The sequence below is a fragment of the Convolutriloba macropyga genome, chromosome 3 (genome assembly GCF_964194025.1).
Source record: "Convolutriloba macropyga chromosome 3, txConMacr16.3, whole genome shotgun sequence".
NCBI lineage: Eukaryota > Metazoa > Xenacoelomorpha > Acoela > Convolutidae > Convolutriloba > Convolutriloba macropyga.
This window is the reverse complement of record NC_134470.1, coordinates 41,307,012-41,324,299: the sequence shown is the minus strand read 5'-3', so window position 1 is coordinate 41,324,299 and position 17,288 is coordinate 41,307,012. Positions and strand designations below refer to the sequence as shown.

The 17,288-nt window shown below is 36.4% G+C and overlaps 1 protein-coding gene across 1 annotated transcript in view; it reads right to left on the bottom strand.

Moving 5' to 3' along the window:
• Nucleotides 1-17,288, bottom strand: part of LOC142336208 (phosphatidylinositol-3,5-bisphosphate 3-phosphatase MTMR6-like) — a 192,785-nt gene that overhangs the window by 66,954 nt on the left and 108,543 nt on the right. The window contains exons 12-14 of the mRNA XM_075384868.1: nt 16,020-16,175; nt 11,485-11,632; nt 7,790-7,949 (exon numbers count right to left, since the gene is read on the bottom strand). Of these exons, the coding sequence (XP_075240983.1) occupies nt 7,790-7,949; nt 11,485-11,632; nt 16,020-16,175 (464 nt within the window). The remainder of the gene's footprint in view (nt 1-7,789; nt 7,950-11,484; nt 11,633-16,019; nt 16,176-17,288) is intronic.

Below are 17,288 nucleotides of genomic sequence, written 5' to 3'. Positions count from 1 at the left end.
GTCTTCGTCCATTAGTTTATTAAAATATGATTCTGTGAAACTTTCCGCGCCGAATCGATATAAATGGTACTTGCTTTTCCCCAATTATGAATATTTCTACATTATGAGCTAAGGCAGCAGAAAACTTTAGTTCAATTGATACAGAACAATTTGTAAATTCAGGGTGAATAAAATTATGAGACGCCTGCTGAGTACTCGTCAGATCGAAAACCATGATAAAAAGATTTGGGTAGTGTTCTAGACTGATTCCATGTCCATTGTCTATATAGGCTAGATCTGACATAGTGTTAAAGTAAACATGTTTTGAATCATCAGTTGAAATAGGACTATCAGCAACGGGGAGACCATTACGGCAAATGCAAATTTGTTCCAAATTGCATTTTCTAGAGTGAAATGGGTTAAGCAGCTTGCTGCCGAGGAAAGCTTCGTTCGTGTTTAAGCTAATGGCGAGTCGTCTAATGGGTTCGCTCCAAACACATCTTCTTGCTTCCAGCTCTGCAAACCGGCAGAAGCCCGAAAAGTTTTAGTAATCGTTTCTAGGTATGGATAGGATGCTGGACTGGACAGAAGGGTCTTTTCTATTGCTGACACAACATCATCGTTCAGCGTCATTTTCCGTACATATAAGTTAGCTTCTGTAATTTTTATTTTGCAGGATTTTGCAGCGTCATCTGAAATTAAAGAAAAATCGTCAATTGATCGCCGAAAAGAGATTCGAAGTGTTACACCACTGCGAACATGTCCATCACAGGTGAAGAAGTCATCCGCCACCTTTCCGTAAAATGTACAATCAGCAGATCCTCTGACTAGAGCTTTTCGTCTGGTGATTTCGGATGCTGCAATTCTTCCTGGGTTTGTTTCATAAGAACAGCCTTGACATGCCAACCAGGTGCTTTTGCCATCTTTGTGAGAAAATTCGGTTTTGATGAAACTTTTGTGGGCATAGTTACCATCGGCACTTGAAATTTTCAAACCGTTAGCAGATACTGTAAAATCAGAAAAAAGTGAATGTAAGACATTGTTACAAAAGTATGGCGCGTCTGTTTTAGTCACATCTACAGCAGCAGTGTTGTCATATTTCAAATCAGCATCAGAAGACTGTACAATCTTGCACTTGATTTCAAGAACAATTTTTTGGAGATCAATGAAATTGTTGCGGTCTCCTGCAACTTCAAACTCTAGCATTGGTCCATTTGGGCTGTAAACCGGTCCCAATTTCTGACAAAAGCTTCCGTCAAATGAAACAAGGAGAGCTGGTTTCTCGAATAAATATACGAACTATGCGTTGCAATGGCTGGTAACATATTACCGATCATCTTTTACTTTGGCGAAGAAGTCCGACCGACTTCTTTTGGGTACACTTTTTCGTGAAATGGTGTTTTTGAGTTTGATTGTTTTCTTTGGTCCAGTGCGTAAGCGTTTTGAAGTCCTTCTCACTCTTCTCTTTCGTCTCATTCGGAGGGCTAAAGATCCACCTGTTTGTTTTTTCACTGTATTTGATATGGTGTTCTTTAGAGCTTGCTTTGGTGATTTCTTTTTACCGATAGCATCCATCAACTCAAGGAGGCTTTGTAGCAACAGTTCTTTTCCGATGCGCTTAGCTGCTGGCAAAACAAACTTCCGAGCAAGTGGCAGTGCAACACGTCCAATACCGCTAGCTAATGCTCCAAAACCCCTACCCCTTTGTCTATAGTGACCGGAAAAGTGAGGTAATGATGATGCCTGGTTTGCGTAGCAGGAATCGATTTCATCACCATATTTCTTATATTGTAATGTTAAAATAACTTTACCAGTCCCCGAAAAGGGAACTAACCGCCCCGTTTCGGTTCGTAGCTCAATTGATATTGATTGAATGGTGTTCGAAAGTAGTTTTTGTAGTCTAAACTTGTGAAAACTATCCGGTGAGTGGGCTCTAACTCACAAACCCTACCGTTTTTCAAACGCTGTTTTGAATCAATGACTCTTAACAATGGTGCTTTTGCATCACCCACATACTGATACTCAATAATGTTTGTGTAAAAAGAAATTAAATGCTTTCCAGCGCAAAGGTCTGCAGGAAAATCCCCATAATAGGTTTTGGTATCATTATTTTTCATTATTCGGTTCGTTGTTGTGGGAATCATTTTGTATCCAATATGAATTCCGTAACCATCTACCGAATACCTTTGAAGCCAATTATACTAGGTATTTCTTCACTTGGAAAGGTAATTCCCTCGTATTTACCAAAAATGATTTCATATTTCCCACTGCTTTTGATTTCTCGGAAAAAAAAGTTAGGCAGTCCGACTGTTCTCTTGATAGTTGTTAAAGTTGAGCAACTGTATCATAAGTGCCGGTCATAAACGCTAATTTTTCTCCATTGTAGGGTCGTGAAATGACGTTAGATCCGGTTGCGCGGTTTTGTGATTCCTCAAATCCCCTGAGACTGAACGCAACCAAATCTCCATTAACTATGTGTACAATTTTTGTCGGAAAAGTTATTTCACTCAGAGCCACTCTCCAGTGAGGTTAATTTCATCATTAAAAAAATTTCTAAAATTTGCTAAAGTGTTTTCCTGGAAAAGGTCCATCGAAGCAGATGACATAACGTGTACTGTGAACTCATCCTCAAAACGGTTACTACTCATTTTGATTTTGCGATTCTAGTACTAGTTGTAATTTTGGTTGGTAAAACTTGCCCTGGATAATTTCTTTATTAGAATCAATAAGAGAATATGTAGGTGGATTAAGCGTCGGAATACCGGCAATTTCAAAAATTTCGTCAGTGAACGATTGCTTGTATCTTTTTCGGAAAGTTTCTTCCTTTTTAACGATTCGAACAAAGTCACCAACGTAAAGTTTTGATTTTTGACTGCGACGTGTCTCCACAGTTAATGATACAAGTCTTGGTACATCTTTTTTGGTAACTTTGTTAGGAGCAAGTTTGGTGATACGATTAACACGGGTGCTGATAGTTTTTACGAATTGATCCAAATTGTTAATATAAGAATATGTCCATTTTTCCTCCAAATATCTGAAAAACAAATTTTTTCAAGTGACCTGATGTTTCTCTCTGCAAACGCAGACTTCTTTTCGCTGAAAGTACTATACAAATGAATTCCTAGTTTGTTGCAGAGTGTTTTGAAAGCATCTAAAAACTCAGTACCATCATCTACCCAAACTTTTTGTGGTTGCTTGTGTTTGATCATGTTTCGGAAGGCCTTTGCGGTTTCTGTTGCATATTTTGTTTTCAGCGGTTCAACACGCAGATACCTCGAGAGGCAGTCAAATGCTACGAGCAAATATTTAACATCACGATTGTATTTTGCAAGTTTATCAACATGAGCTAAATCTAAAGACCAGATTTCATTCAGATCGTTAACGATTACTTTTAATCGCGGAAAATTCAACCGATGAGCACGATATTTTGTGAAGGATGGTTTTGTTTCAAAACACATTTTGACTTTTGTCATTGGTAGTTTGCTCAAAACTTGCAATCGCTTTGAACTTCTGAATGACGCTGGACCTTTAGAATAAAGTCTATCCAGTAGTTTCACATCTTTAATAGTGAGACCTTTTTTTCCTTTCGTCTCCTGCTCTGTCTTTTTATTTGTTTGATATTTTGGTTCTGCAGGTTTTGATCCGGACTTTACTTTGACTTCCACTGCTCTGTTCTCTTCTTTGTTGTCTTTCTGATTCTCATTGACTTTGTTCGGTTTCCTCTTGTTTCTCCTCATGGCTGTAAACTTCTGAGAACTTTTTTAGCATGAGTGTTGGCTACTAAATGTGGGGTATCTTGAGTTCGTGCAAAAGATTTGTGTACACATCTAGGTCAATTTTCTTTGTCGGCTGTTGCAAATTGTACAAAAAAGTTGACACTTTAACTCTCATAGGTTTGTCCTCAATATGAAGGAAACCACTCGGGTCTTCAATGAAAACTGTTTCTGAGCTAAATATCTTGTTAACGATGATTTCACCTCTTTGGATTTTGTTTTCTTCCATTAATTCTACTTCTGATATTATAGAGTCAAAGTCTGATTGTCTTGTTTTTCAATACGGGCTCAATTTCGCCATCATCACTAAAGAAAGACTGTACACTTTCACTTCCATCATCCAATTCACTTTTTAAATCAACACTGCTTGTTCTTCTTTTGCTCTTGTTCACGATATTAGTTTTATTAGTTTCCTGTTCAGTCGCCTCTTTGCTCTCAAAATCGGTTGGGTTGTTTCGTTAGAGGAGTGACAATTGAGCAGCTTTCTGTTTATAAATTGGATTATCCAAAATTCTTGTCCTAGTCGGTTGTTTTGACACAAACATTCTTTTCGGTATCAAGACAAACTCTTCCGCATGCATTACTAATTCTTCAAGTAAAGGTAACAAGAGAGACTAATGCTCCGAAGTAGATGTAAATTTTTTACCAATAGCTGACGCTTTTTCCTCAAACTTGTCTCTTTGGAAAGAAAATGTCGGAATGATGTTTCGTAGTTTTCAAGTAAACTTTTATCTGTGGTCACGTTTCCATTTATAACATTCAGGAAGCATTCAGAGAAATTTTATAAATTAAAGTGATGATTTTTTGATGAAGTTTTTTAGCATGCTTTCCGGCATCTCGAGCATTCGCCTCAGCATACATATCTCTTTCTCTCTCATTTGTGAGGTGGGTAATTACAGCTTTGGAAGATGGCAGATAAAAAATTGTTGGCCCCGGTGGTACAATATTTGAACAATAACGTGGTGAGTCGGTTGTTTTTGGGTCTAAATCAATCAATAAGTGACTGAATGGTTGTTTTGTTGCTCTCTTTTAAAAAGTTTGTGTTATTGAGTTGTTTCCCAATATAACTTATCTGCTGTATATCTCTGGGAGATTTGAACAAAATGATGTGTGTTGTGTTGAGATCAGTTGTTCGAGACCATTTACTCTGTTGAAACAAATTATGCTTAACATAGATAACACTGATTTTTCTGTGGCGTCCAGCTGTTGCAAGTTTTGGAAACTCCTTGTCGTTGAAAACTTCCTCACAAGAATCGTCAAAGACGAGCAAACAGTTTTCCAACTGTGAAACGAATTCAAATCCCGAAAATTTGGTAAAATAAATGTTCAAGTCTTTCCACTGAAGGACCACAGACTGCCATGGAAAGATGCTCACTTGTTGAGATTATTTTATTCATAACTTGGGATTTGGAATTGCGTATCCAACTGTGCACGATAGGAATGAAAACCAAAATGTTGATTCTTCACAATCAAGGTGGAAAAAAACTAATTTGGTCAGTGAAAATACAGTAAGAAAAACTATCGAAACTTGTGTAAAATAAACTGCCTCAGAGCAAGGTAATCTAGAGTTGCAAAATCTCCAAGACCGTCTCTCTTGGTTTTGATCATCAAAAACCAAATCAGTGATCCCTGCTCTTCCACTGCCAGCGCAATCTAATTGATCTTCTGATTGACTCATTTTAAAAGCAAAGGATTTTCAAAAATGAATTTAATTCAAAATTGTGCAATTTGTTAGTTTATTATTAAGTTAGTTCATCAACCGTAAAAAATTCGTATGTGATAAATTCAGAGTTTTTGTCTTCCTTCTTATATGTCACTTTATAGTTCGCTTGGAATCCGTAGTCATTGCCATAGTAGACAATTGACTCCACCTTTCCTTCTCTGACTACCTCTTTGATTTCATCGGGGAGACTCTCATCGTCCAGGGGTACTGGTACTTGCACCGGATACTTGGGCGTAGGTAAAGGGGTTAGTTTCATTTTTTTCATTTTCTCTTGTAAAGACCTGATACATTAGAAAGTAATCCAGCAGTGAAAGATATTTCTTTAGTGTTTCAATGTCAGCAGTATTACAAAGTATTTACTGCTTCCTCAGTAGTTTGTCCACGAGAATCAATTTTTTCTTTCAGAAAAGTCACTGTCAACTGGTTATCATTCGCAATGCAACTACATACTGTCAAATTTCGAGATAAATTAATTTGAAGAACTGAAGGAGTTGCTTTCTCCACACGACGACTCATTAGTTGGTAGTGTTATCCAATAAAAGTACACCTGTGCCTTTCTCTTTGCTCTACTGGAAGTGCTCTGCTGGAGTGAAGATTTCTTCAATTTTTGGACATAGCAATGTTTCTATATGTGTGATGTCTTTTTGAAGGAGTGTTTGCAGTGTCGCCGTCTTCTCCTTCCCCTTTGCGTAGAATTTAGCAGTAGGAAAACGGATCTTGATTGCTATAAATATTTGTGATAGAAACCAGTAAAGGTAGCTGCCACTGTACCACGAAACACCATGCAAATGCTTCGTTACCCCCTGATGCGATTTCCTCTCACTCGAGGACAGCGAGTTGAAGGAAATTGGAGGAAGAAAAAGAACCGTGTCTGAGTAGTTGTTTAAACAAATAGATAATTCTTTTATAATGAATCCACTCATTTTGTGTCGAAAACCTTCAAAATCTATAACAACAATCTCCGAATTCAACATTCCAGCAAACTGAATAAGTTACGTTTAAAAGTTTTCACGAACAAGCAGAAGAATAAACCTGTCAGGTGACCAACGTAAGCGTTTTGATTGGACAAGGCAAAACGTAAGAGTATCCTGGACCCTTATGGCTATACTCTGCAATAAATCCAGAGGCATCATGAAGAATTGCATGTAAGCGAAGCACTTTAAATGATTTCAAATAAGTGTCCAATGAATAGTTTTCTATTTCAATGATACCACCATAAGGCCTCAATTTTAGTGCAATTTCGAGGTTAACATCAGGGTCTAAGTGCAAGCAGGTTGCCAAAAAGTAAAGAAATCTTTCATTATGCTCTGGATAGACTGTTTTTATAGATTTTATGAATGGTTTTTAAATCTACCGTTGCGATAGTTGTTGTCATTCTGTTTTTGAGCAAGCATTATAGACAAATGAAAATTAGGTGCCTTTTGCAGGGTATGATAAATATTTTTTTTGTTTGTGACTACCTGACAGCTCTTTTCTTTTTCGCCAAAGGTTTTTAAAGTTCTTCCTGGTTGGTTTCCTTAAACTGATTTTTTTAAATCCAAGTGTCCCCCCTCCCCTCCATAAGACTCAGAGAAAAACAAAGAAAAAATCTAAGTGTCCCCCCTGTCGTTGTCCCCCCCCCCCTGTAGTGTTCACGGGAAGACACTTGTGTCCCCCTTTAGTTTGATCGGGAAGGCACTTGTGTCCCCCCCGTAGTTTGCCCAGAAAGACACATCACTACTCATGTGAACAAAAAAAACCACTAGCGAGAATGCGAATTTCTTTTCAAACACCGTTTTCTCACTCAAAAATTAGAGCGAAAAAAATCACGCCGCAAAATCACTCGCTTTTTCGCTCCACTTCCTGTTTCGGCGTGACCAAAATCACCACTGCAATTTGACTTCAAAAATCATGAATATGTGTGAACAGATATCTTAAAAGACAGCGCACCAAAACAATTCAAATTCTTTGAATTGTGAAAAAATAGGAGCGCTATAATAGCCGGCTGAGAAGATGAGGGCGACTATTAAAAAAACATCATAGCCTATCAGTTTGCCTAAACCGCAGGCTAATAAAGTAGCACGCGCTCGTGAGGAGTTGAATTTGAATGACCACAAAGGGTGTTTAGAGGGGAGCACAATAGATGTAAAACCAGGGACAATTGATAACACCGCCATTTCAGACATTTTCGGCATAACTGACCTTTTTGAAAAATCAGCTCGAGAGATCGACACCAGCCAAAATGACAATAATATCCCAAACGCCACGAGATTATCAATAAACTCCCAAAAGCGCTGCTTTGACAATTTAAATTCAGAAAAGCGACAAAACTAACCAGGGTTGATTCCGAGTTGTTTGAAAAGGACTTCAGTAGATGCAGTTAGGTCCCATTTTGGAGCTGTTCCTTCTCCTTCCCGTCCTACTTGGCTCTGCTCACCATTTCCTATGTCCCCAGCTAGACCTGCACCACAGTATCGCCTCAGAGAATTCACTTGCTGTAACATTTGGCTATATTGAACCAAGAGTAAAAAAGGATGGCCTATTTTTGTTCCAACCCCCATTTTGAAGTGCCGGATTAAAATTTACGCAAGGGGAACTTTTTTGATAATACGACTGTGGCCAATTGCTATCTTTCTGATATGGTCAAGTCGAATTTTGAAAATTTTGCGTGTGTATGTGACCGGGAGAGAGAAAAAAAGTGCGTGTGAACCCGATTACAAGCGTAAAATGATGTGTATATGCATATGAGTGCATACGCGCAGCAGATTGTGCATGCGTTTGTATACATTTCTACGTGTGCGTGAGAGTACCAACATGTGAGCGTATGTGTGTGCTTTGAGAGAGAGGGAGAGAGATATATGGTTAGATGGTGCAAAAGCTTTATTAAGTGTAATTCCTATTGGCCTTCTCTTGGTTTTCAAAAAATCCAGCAGTTTGAAATTTCTTGAGGTGATGTCTATTTCAGACAGTTTCAGAAAATTTACCATTATTAATGTCACTGAAAAGTCAAAAATGAAACTGAATTTTGTCACGACGAATAAGTGAAGGCGCCAAAAAAAGGTCATTTTGAAGTTGGATTTTTTTCCAAACAACATAAGTTACGTGAGAAGAGAACGTCCAAACAACTTCTTATTCCGACCCACTTGTGGGGGAGGAACTATATACTCCAGTGGTTTTTTGTTCAGTAAATTTTGGCCAATCGATTTATTAACCGTAGACAGCTGAGACTGGTTTCATTAGAAAGCCCGTCCACCGTAGAATATGGAATTGAAGTTTTTTTCGGATTTTCGTTTTTTACTATGAGTTATCAAGTTTCGTTAATAGTAGATTGAATTCCGTTGTTTTTATTCACATTTCCCAAATTTGTTGACCAAATTGTCGTCAATTTTGCTAATATTTGTATTAAAAATTATCAAAAATGTTATCGGTTTTAATTTTAAGGACAGAGGGAGCTTGTCGATTGGTTTTATCTTAGTATTGTGGTTACTATTCTTGCTAAAATTTTCGAATTTCAGACTTTTAATCAAATATAGCCCCCAAAATACGCTCTTTTATCTCACTTTGTTTAAATATGCCGGAAGTACAGACCTAACATCTGCTGTCACAATCTTTGAAAACTCCGAATAAAGGCAAGTTGTACTTTTGTTTCCTATGGGAGTCCTCAGGAATTACAATTTTACGGTTTTTCGAAAAGTTAACTCAATCATTATCCAAAATGCTTCAACTATTTTTGGTTTAATGATATTTTTCATTTGCAAACTAATCTATTTATGTTGATTACGTATGATAATGAAATCAAGGCCTAATTAATGACAGAGCTAATTTACAACAAAAGGAGACGCAATGACCATATATGTCTTCAGGGAAAAGCTCACAATTTTTATAGAGTTGACAATGAACTTTGGACGTTTGCCAACTTCTTATCCTATTTCTGTCCACATGTAGCTCAGTCGCAGTATACACAGGTCAACAATTCCAAGTGAATAAAAAAACCACATTTGCCTCTAAGAGGTTGTGTTTCGTTCCCTTTCCAAATTATCACAAAGGATAGCTCCAATTGTCACAGCTCCAACTCTCGCATTTTTTGTTTTTGCCCCCAATTGTCGTTCTGTTTGTTGTTGTTGCACGGCATTCTTGACAATCAAAAAAGTTCTATGGATATTAAATTGAATATATTTGCTGATTTCAGTTTAAAGCTAACGGTTTCAATGACTTTCAATTAATTTTTTGTTCTCATTTTCACCAACAATTAAATTAGTCCCATTATTGACAGAGCTCATCAACCATTTGTTGCTACAAACAAAATTTTCGTTGTTGGTTAAGTTTTTACTGACGTGTTTAGAGCCTAGAAATGTGTTGTCATTCGAATTTAGTGTGTTGTCAATGCTGGTCAATATTTGTGGTTCTCTTTGTTGTCTTTTTCATGAAGACCCCTTTTCCAAGACGAACCGTTGAAACTCAATAGAGAAACAAATCTTCAAACGATTTTTGTTAAATGAATCTTTGTATTGAGTTTCAATGTTTTACAATTTTAACTACTTCAACACTGTGATTTCGACAAATTGTTTATGAAACTTTGATTTCTATCCGTATTTGTTATTTTTGTCGCCTCATGATTCGGTCTCACTAATAACAAGCAGAACTGGCTAACTGAGCAGATACACGGTAATCCGCTTGCGTTTTAAGTTGAAAGCTTATGGTTTGTTTGAATTTTTCAAAACGTTTTTAAATTAGTGGATTTCTGAGCTTTGTGAATTTTATCATATTTCTGTCAATTTTGTAGGTGGGTCTGGATAACGACAGGTCTCAATCATTTTTCTACTGAACCAAGATCCAATTTTTTTAACGGTATCATTTTCATCTAATGGTTTTTTGGCTTGGTACAACGCATTTTCATAAGAGTGTGGTTTTTGGCGGTTTGCCCATTTCTGTCGTTTTTTGTTTCCTTGCCACATTATTACACTGATGGTATGGCCCAATTGATAAAAAAACGCAATCAAAGATTTTCAATGTCTTCCATAAATAGCATAAAGATTAACACCGCTTTCTTGTTAAACTTAATTGATTTTTTTTTATTTTTGCTGTTCTTTTTGTAGTCGTCTGAAATATTATGAATAAGGACAGTCATCAGTTGCTTCCTATGAGGTACAAACTAACTTCCTAATGAGCTGAGTTGATACGTATTGGTTCTATGAATTTCAAATAGGTTGCTTTCAATTACAGAAACCTATTTTTGAACTTTGCCCTTTTTGCTCTTCTTTGACAACCTATTACCGACTTTCATTATTGACAGGTCTCATATCTTATCTAATGAAGTACATGTTAATTATTTTACTTCGGGTTTCATTTGACTACGTTATCTTTTGCTGTTATTTTTTAAATAGACATCGAGTTTTGGTCGTAATTAATGTTGGCTATTATCTGATTTTTATGTTTGTCTTGTCCAGTACTCTCACAAATGGCAAGTCTCATCGGCCCTCTAATCCTGCATTATTTTTCATTAATTCAGATTATTGATTATTTTCACTAACTATTTTATTAATTCAAATTAATTGAAAATTAATTGAGGGAAGATTTTAACAAGAACAAGTGAGACAAAATTCTTCCAATTAAAAGCTTTTTCTCCAGTATCATTATTTATTGCTTTTTGCATCAACTTTTGAAAATACTTGTCTACGAAACAACCGCGGCCATTTTATGGAAAGCAACCCGCTTAAAAATTAAATTCTTGACACTTGATCGACCCTCATTGAAGCAAATGTCTGGGTTTTAACAGTTGCAAACCGCGATTCGTCTTGTTTAAAATAATGATTGGTGCCTTGATGCCAAAATCAGATGTACATTATTAGCGTTATTGCTGCTAATTATTAAGGATTCTACAAGAGCAATTTCTGACAAAGTCTGTAGTCGAAAATCAGCGACAGAAAAAGCACAATTAATCGGAAATAAATACGCCATCGACTGAGCTCGGCCTATCATACGGTTGTTTTTCTTATTACAAATTTATGGTATTACAGTGATGATGTTAACCTCGTGCAATTGTTTGACGTGGTCTATGAGGTAGAAGTTGTGGTTGGCCAATTTGTTAAACACTGGCTCCAATGGTGATCCCTGAGGCCCACCACTTCCACCTCCTCCTGCTCCCACCTCATACGGACTGTACATCTTAGTCCACAGCCTAAATACCAACAAACACCAATTAGGCTAACCATGCCCAGCAGATTTCCGAAAAATAGCCGCCATTGATTCCCATAAGCACGATTGAAATTAAAGAACAGAAAAAACTGTTGTACAAAAACTGGAACTACTTTGACTGGATTTCGTAGATGGAAATACTAGCGTTTCTTCATGAGAGGATACAGGGGCTGGAGTCAATGTTGATTGACATCCAACAAACTGAGAAAGACTTTATTTATGTTCTCTGTTCATTTTGAATTGCTTTGCTGAGCAACTGATGTTCAAAATCACTTTTAGCAGAATGAGAGAAGAGAGAAACTAGCCTAGAGAAGTCAAAAAGATTTCACGCAAAATGTTGAAAAAGCGGCAAAATGAGGTAAAGCGAAACATTTTTTATTCGACGAAGTAAAAAACATACCCGACAGATTGCCGGAAAATAGCCGCCGTTGATTCCAATAAGCATGATTGGGATTGAACGAATATAATATATTGAAAAAAAAAAGATTTTTGTTCAAAAATATTTTTTAAGTCCGATTTATTTTGATGGCATTTCGTAGTTGAACAAACTTCTGTTTCTTAGAGAGAGGCTACAGGGGCTACTATCAACACCAATAAGCATTAGAGGTGGTAACTAAGACTTATAGGAACGACGTTCAAATAGCGGGCATCTAAAATTGGGCTTTATGGGTTTAACCCGTTTCTATTTCTGACTTCAATTTTTTACACCGACTCTGTTCATTTTGAATTGCTTTGCTTAGCAACTGATGTTCAAATTCACTTTTAGCAGAATGAGAGAAGAGAGAAACTAGCCTAGAGAAGTCAAAAAGATTTCACGCAAAATGTCGAAAAAGCGGCAAAATGGTAAAGCGAAAAAAAGTTTGACGAAGTAAAAAAAAAAATACGAGCGCAATAATAGCCGGCTGAGAAGATGAGGGCGGCTATTAAAAACATAGCAGTACAAGTCCTGAAAAACAATTCAAAGAATTGAATGAAAAACTCAGAAGGACTCTACCTGACCAGCAGATCAATTGAACAATGCCAGCCAAAGCACAAACAAAATCATATTGAAAAATTGAGAATGTAAAACAATCAAACACTTTAAACAAAAATACACTCTTGAAGCTTTAAACTTAAACCTAAGCCAAAATTTTTTCCCTTTAAAAATAACTACTGCAAAAATATGTTTCAAACCAATTTTTGTTTCTGAAATTGGTCCAGTATTATATCTGCAAGACCTGAAAAAAATTCATTGGTCCTTGAAGATCGATTAACTCGAAAATGACCAAGAAAATTAAATAAGAAATCAATTGCAAATCATAATGAAATGTTGCTATCGTGAGATTAAAATCATCAGAATCAATTCTGTGTCTCTAGAGGCTATCCAGTAACCCAATTCAAAGCCATAAAAGATCATTGGCTCAAAGATCGATAGGCAGTATTTTTTTAGAGAAAATTTCAATTTTCAAAAAAAATCGTTCTAATAATTTGTTGAAATCCAGTCAATTGCCCCCTAGCAACTATTTAATAACATACTGTCAAAGCCTTTGTGGGCTAACCTGGCTATTGAGGCAAGAAAAACCACATAAAATACAAATGTTTCGAAACAACTTGAAAAAATTGCAAAATTTATCAAAAAACTTCTAAAACCCAAAAGGTTAAATTGTTAAAAACATATTCATTGAAAAAAACAACCATGCAGTAACTTTTTTAATCAAAACGTGGAATAGCATTTATCGCCCTTGAGAATGGACAAATATCAACAATTGAGAGAAAATTCAGGAAACCTTAAAGAAATTGCTGATTTTATCAAAAAAATGCTATATTTCGAGATATTAAAATGTTAAAAACCAATCAATTGTTACTAGAAAAATGCAGTGCCCTACTATCAAAATTTAGAGGAGATTGCTTAGTCACAGAAGCTGGAAAAACTCAAAAACAAAAATTTTCAGTTTTGTCAAAAAATTGCTAAAATTTGTGATATTCAAAAGTTGAAACGTATTCCATGGCCACTTAAAACTTTTCAGTAACTTATTATCTGACCTCTAATGACGTTTTCTGCTCACTGGTATTCAAATAACTTGAATTATGAGAACAAATGACAAAAAATATGAAAAAAAGCAAGTTTTGTCAAAAAATGCTGAAATTCATGATAGCAAAAAGTTGAAAACCATTCCATTACCACTAGAAAATATGCAGTAATCCATTATCAGAACCTTGAGGAGGATTCGTGACACCTAGGGCTGAAAAAACTGAAAAAAACTGAAAAAAATGACAAAAATTTTCAAAAAACCTGAAAAAAATTGCAAAAATTAGTATCATTTTGCGTGTTTGTGTTTGTAGAACCAAAACATATAGCTCATAAAAAGGTCATAACAGGCAATTGCGTCCCGCAAAAAGCCTTCATGAACATTTAAAAACTTCAACCTATTACTAATCAAATAAAAAACTCAAAAAGAAAAAACATGAGAAATTGCGCCATTTTGAGCCCAAAAACTCCTAAAATTGACCTATTAACCTTAAATTAAGCCATCCCAGCAGCTGCACCACTATAAGCACTTGGAGGACTACTAAAGCCCGCTTTGGGCCTCTAATGAAACTTAATGCCCGCTGCGCTTTACCTGTTTATCCCGTTTTGAAAGATCAAAGTCATTGAAAAATGTGTGAACACATCTTAAAAAAAAACACAGCGCACCAATACAATTCAAATTCTTTGAATTGTAAAAACATAGCAGGACAAATCCTGACGTACAATTCAAAGAATTTTCATTGACTAAAAAAACCTAAACCTGGAATGAACTATGAATAGATTGAGAAAACCATTTAGAAAAATATCCGATCTAAAAAATTGAAAAAACATTAAAAACCAAAGTGAAATTGCCGCATGTGAACAAAAAACTACTAGCGAGAAAGCGAATTTTTATTCAAACACCATTTTTTCACTCTACTTTAAAATTAGAGCGAAAAAATTTCACGCCGCAAAACCGCTCGCTTTTTCGCTCCACTTCATGTTTCGGCTTGACCACAATCATTACTCCAATTTGACTTCAAAAATCATGAAAATGTGTGAAGAGATCTTAAAAAAAAGACAGCGCCCCAATACAATTCAAAATCTTTGAATTGTAAAAAGTAGGAGCGCTATAATAGCCGGCTGAGAAGATGAGGGCGGCTATTAATAAAGTATATATCTTTCTCTCTACTCCGCTCTTGTTTTATATTGAGACATACGTTAGACTTTAGCATTGGGGCCCGTGCATAGTCTACTGAAGCTCTGAATAGAAGAGAAACAGACTAGAGATATAGAACTTTAGTTAGTCAGGTAAGCCTTGAGATTATATAATATTCTTGAGACGCCATAAGACTTCGATAGAGTAACCTTGCAAGGTAACCCTACCGGAACACGTCTTAGGACCAGTATCAAGACCAATAGATATGGTAATAATCAATCAAAATTGCTGCAAGATTTGAATTTTCAAGTTCCCCGCACCTGTACGATTTCAATTCTTGTTGAAAGCATCCTGGTCGATAGATACCAGCATTTGAAAGGATTTAATATCAAGAAAAGATAACACTTCAGTTCAAGAGATAACAAGAAATAGCGGCGACCAGGTCAGGTTTAAAGGGTAGAAAAATAGCAGTTATTGATCTGCCGTTAAATTTGGTGCCGAGAGCCGGGAACATTATTGGTTCCCAAACTAGCATTGACTTCCTTGACTTTGATTGTTATCATTATTTTCTATGAGTTTATCAAGATGGTAAAAACCGATAATTCAAAAATTGAAAAGGAAGTTGAAAAGGATTACACGAAGCAGATTGCAGAAATCAAGCAGGAATGCGATGAGTTGAAATCAAAACAGTATGCAACTCTTGATAACGAGAAATCGAAAGCGGCACACCTGAAACTCAAGGAGTGAGCAACAGTTAGTTGACAAAATGGTCATAGAAAGTAATTATGTCTTTGAAAAGAGCTTTATCAACTTTGACAGATGTCAATTGAAGACTGATCAAACAAAAAAAAACTCAATAAACGACAAAAAACACTTGAAAATTTGCAATATTTTCAGCTCAAAAACTCCCTAAAACTACCTTCAGACCTTGAATTAAGGACTTCCCAACAGATCCAACAAGCCTTTAATGAAAGCTAATGTCCACTGGGCGCCACCTGTTTATCTCGCTTTGAATGGTCAAAATGATAAAATGTGTGACAATATCTTAAAACAGAGCACCAATACAAGCCAACTCTTGGATTGTAAAAAGGAGAGCGCCTAAATAATAGCCGTTGAGAGACTGACAGTTGCTATTAATAACCGTTCAAAAGGCCTACTAAAACTTACGCAATACCTATTAACAAAATTGCGAGACTTGGCGAACCTGACCATGTTGATATTTACCTAAAGCACTCTGGGTGCAGATTGGGGTAGAGCACATGTGGCTCTTTGTTCACAGCAGTGACTGCCTCGTCTTCCAGGGCGTCATAGAAAGGGTTCATGAAGTAGCGATGGTTCTCTCTCAGATGACTCCAGAGTGAACGTGTCCTCTCTTTCAAACTAAAACAAACGCATCATTTTAACTGTTTAGATGTAACAGTCTCAGCTCAACCAAAAACATGTACATGACATCTGCAGTCAGTCAGGACAATTTGAAAAGGGTTATTAATCAACAACCGTAAACATAGCCGGTAGATTGACGGAAAATAGCCGCGATAGACGCTTTGGCCTACCACGAATTGAAACAAATAAAGAAATAAGATAGACAGATCGACCAACAGCTTTTTAATAGACCACTAGACGTTTTGGGTTAGATCCGGACTGTCATTTTTATGAGACACATTTGCTCTACCGGGAAAAAAGCCCTAATGGAGCCATAAGTCACGCAATTGACCTAAAAGCAGAAATGACCTCACGAACACAAAATTTTAACTGCAAAGCAGTAGAAGTCACTGAAGTCATTGAAAAAGTCAATTCCAAGAAGTCAGGGTAAGACGAAACAAAAATCTGTTAGACAAAGTTAAAAAAACATAGCAGGACAAGTCCTGAAATACAATTCAAAGAATTGAATGGAAAAACTTAGAAGTACTTTACCAGACCAGCAGATCAATTGAACAATGCCAGCCAAAACACAAACAAAATCATCTCAAACAATTGACAAACTAAAACATAGCCGGCAGACTGCCGGAATAGCTGCGAAAGAATAGACTGGCATGCCGTATAATACAGAGAAACATACAGATCTAAATTTAAAAAAATCGACGCCGCTCAAAAAGCTAGGTAGAAAACATTCAGCGAGAAATTAATAAAGCGTTTTGAAGTGCAAAAGTCATTTTATTGAGTGAGGTAATTCACGTATGATCAAAATCTAATCACGCAAATCCTTAAATACTTTTTCTAGAGAGAGTGAGAAATGACGTCACGCGCGCAAACGGTGTTAGTGAGAGGAAGAAGTCATTCAAAAAATTTGACCTTTTCAGCTTTGATGTGTGAACAAATGTAAAACGAAGAAGAGCGTCAGACGACGAAACAAAAAACCAAGAGCACAGCAATATAGCTCCGCTCAGCTTACAGCTTGGCAGCTATAAATAATCAAACAAACCAAAAATACACTCATTGCTAAAACTCTTGAAGCTTTTACCCCTTAGTCAAAACTTGATCCCTTTAAATATA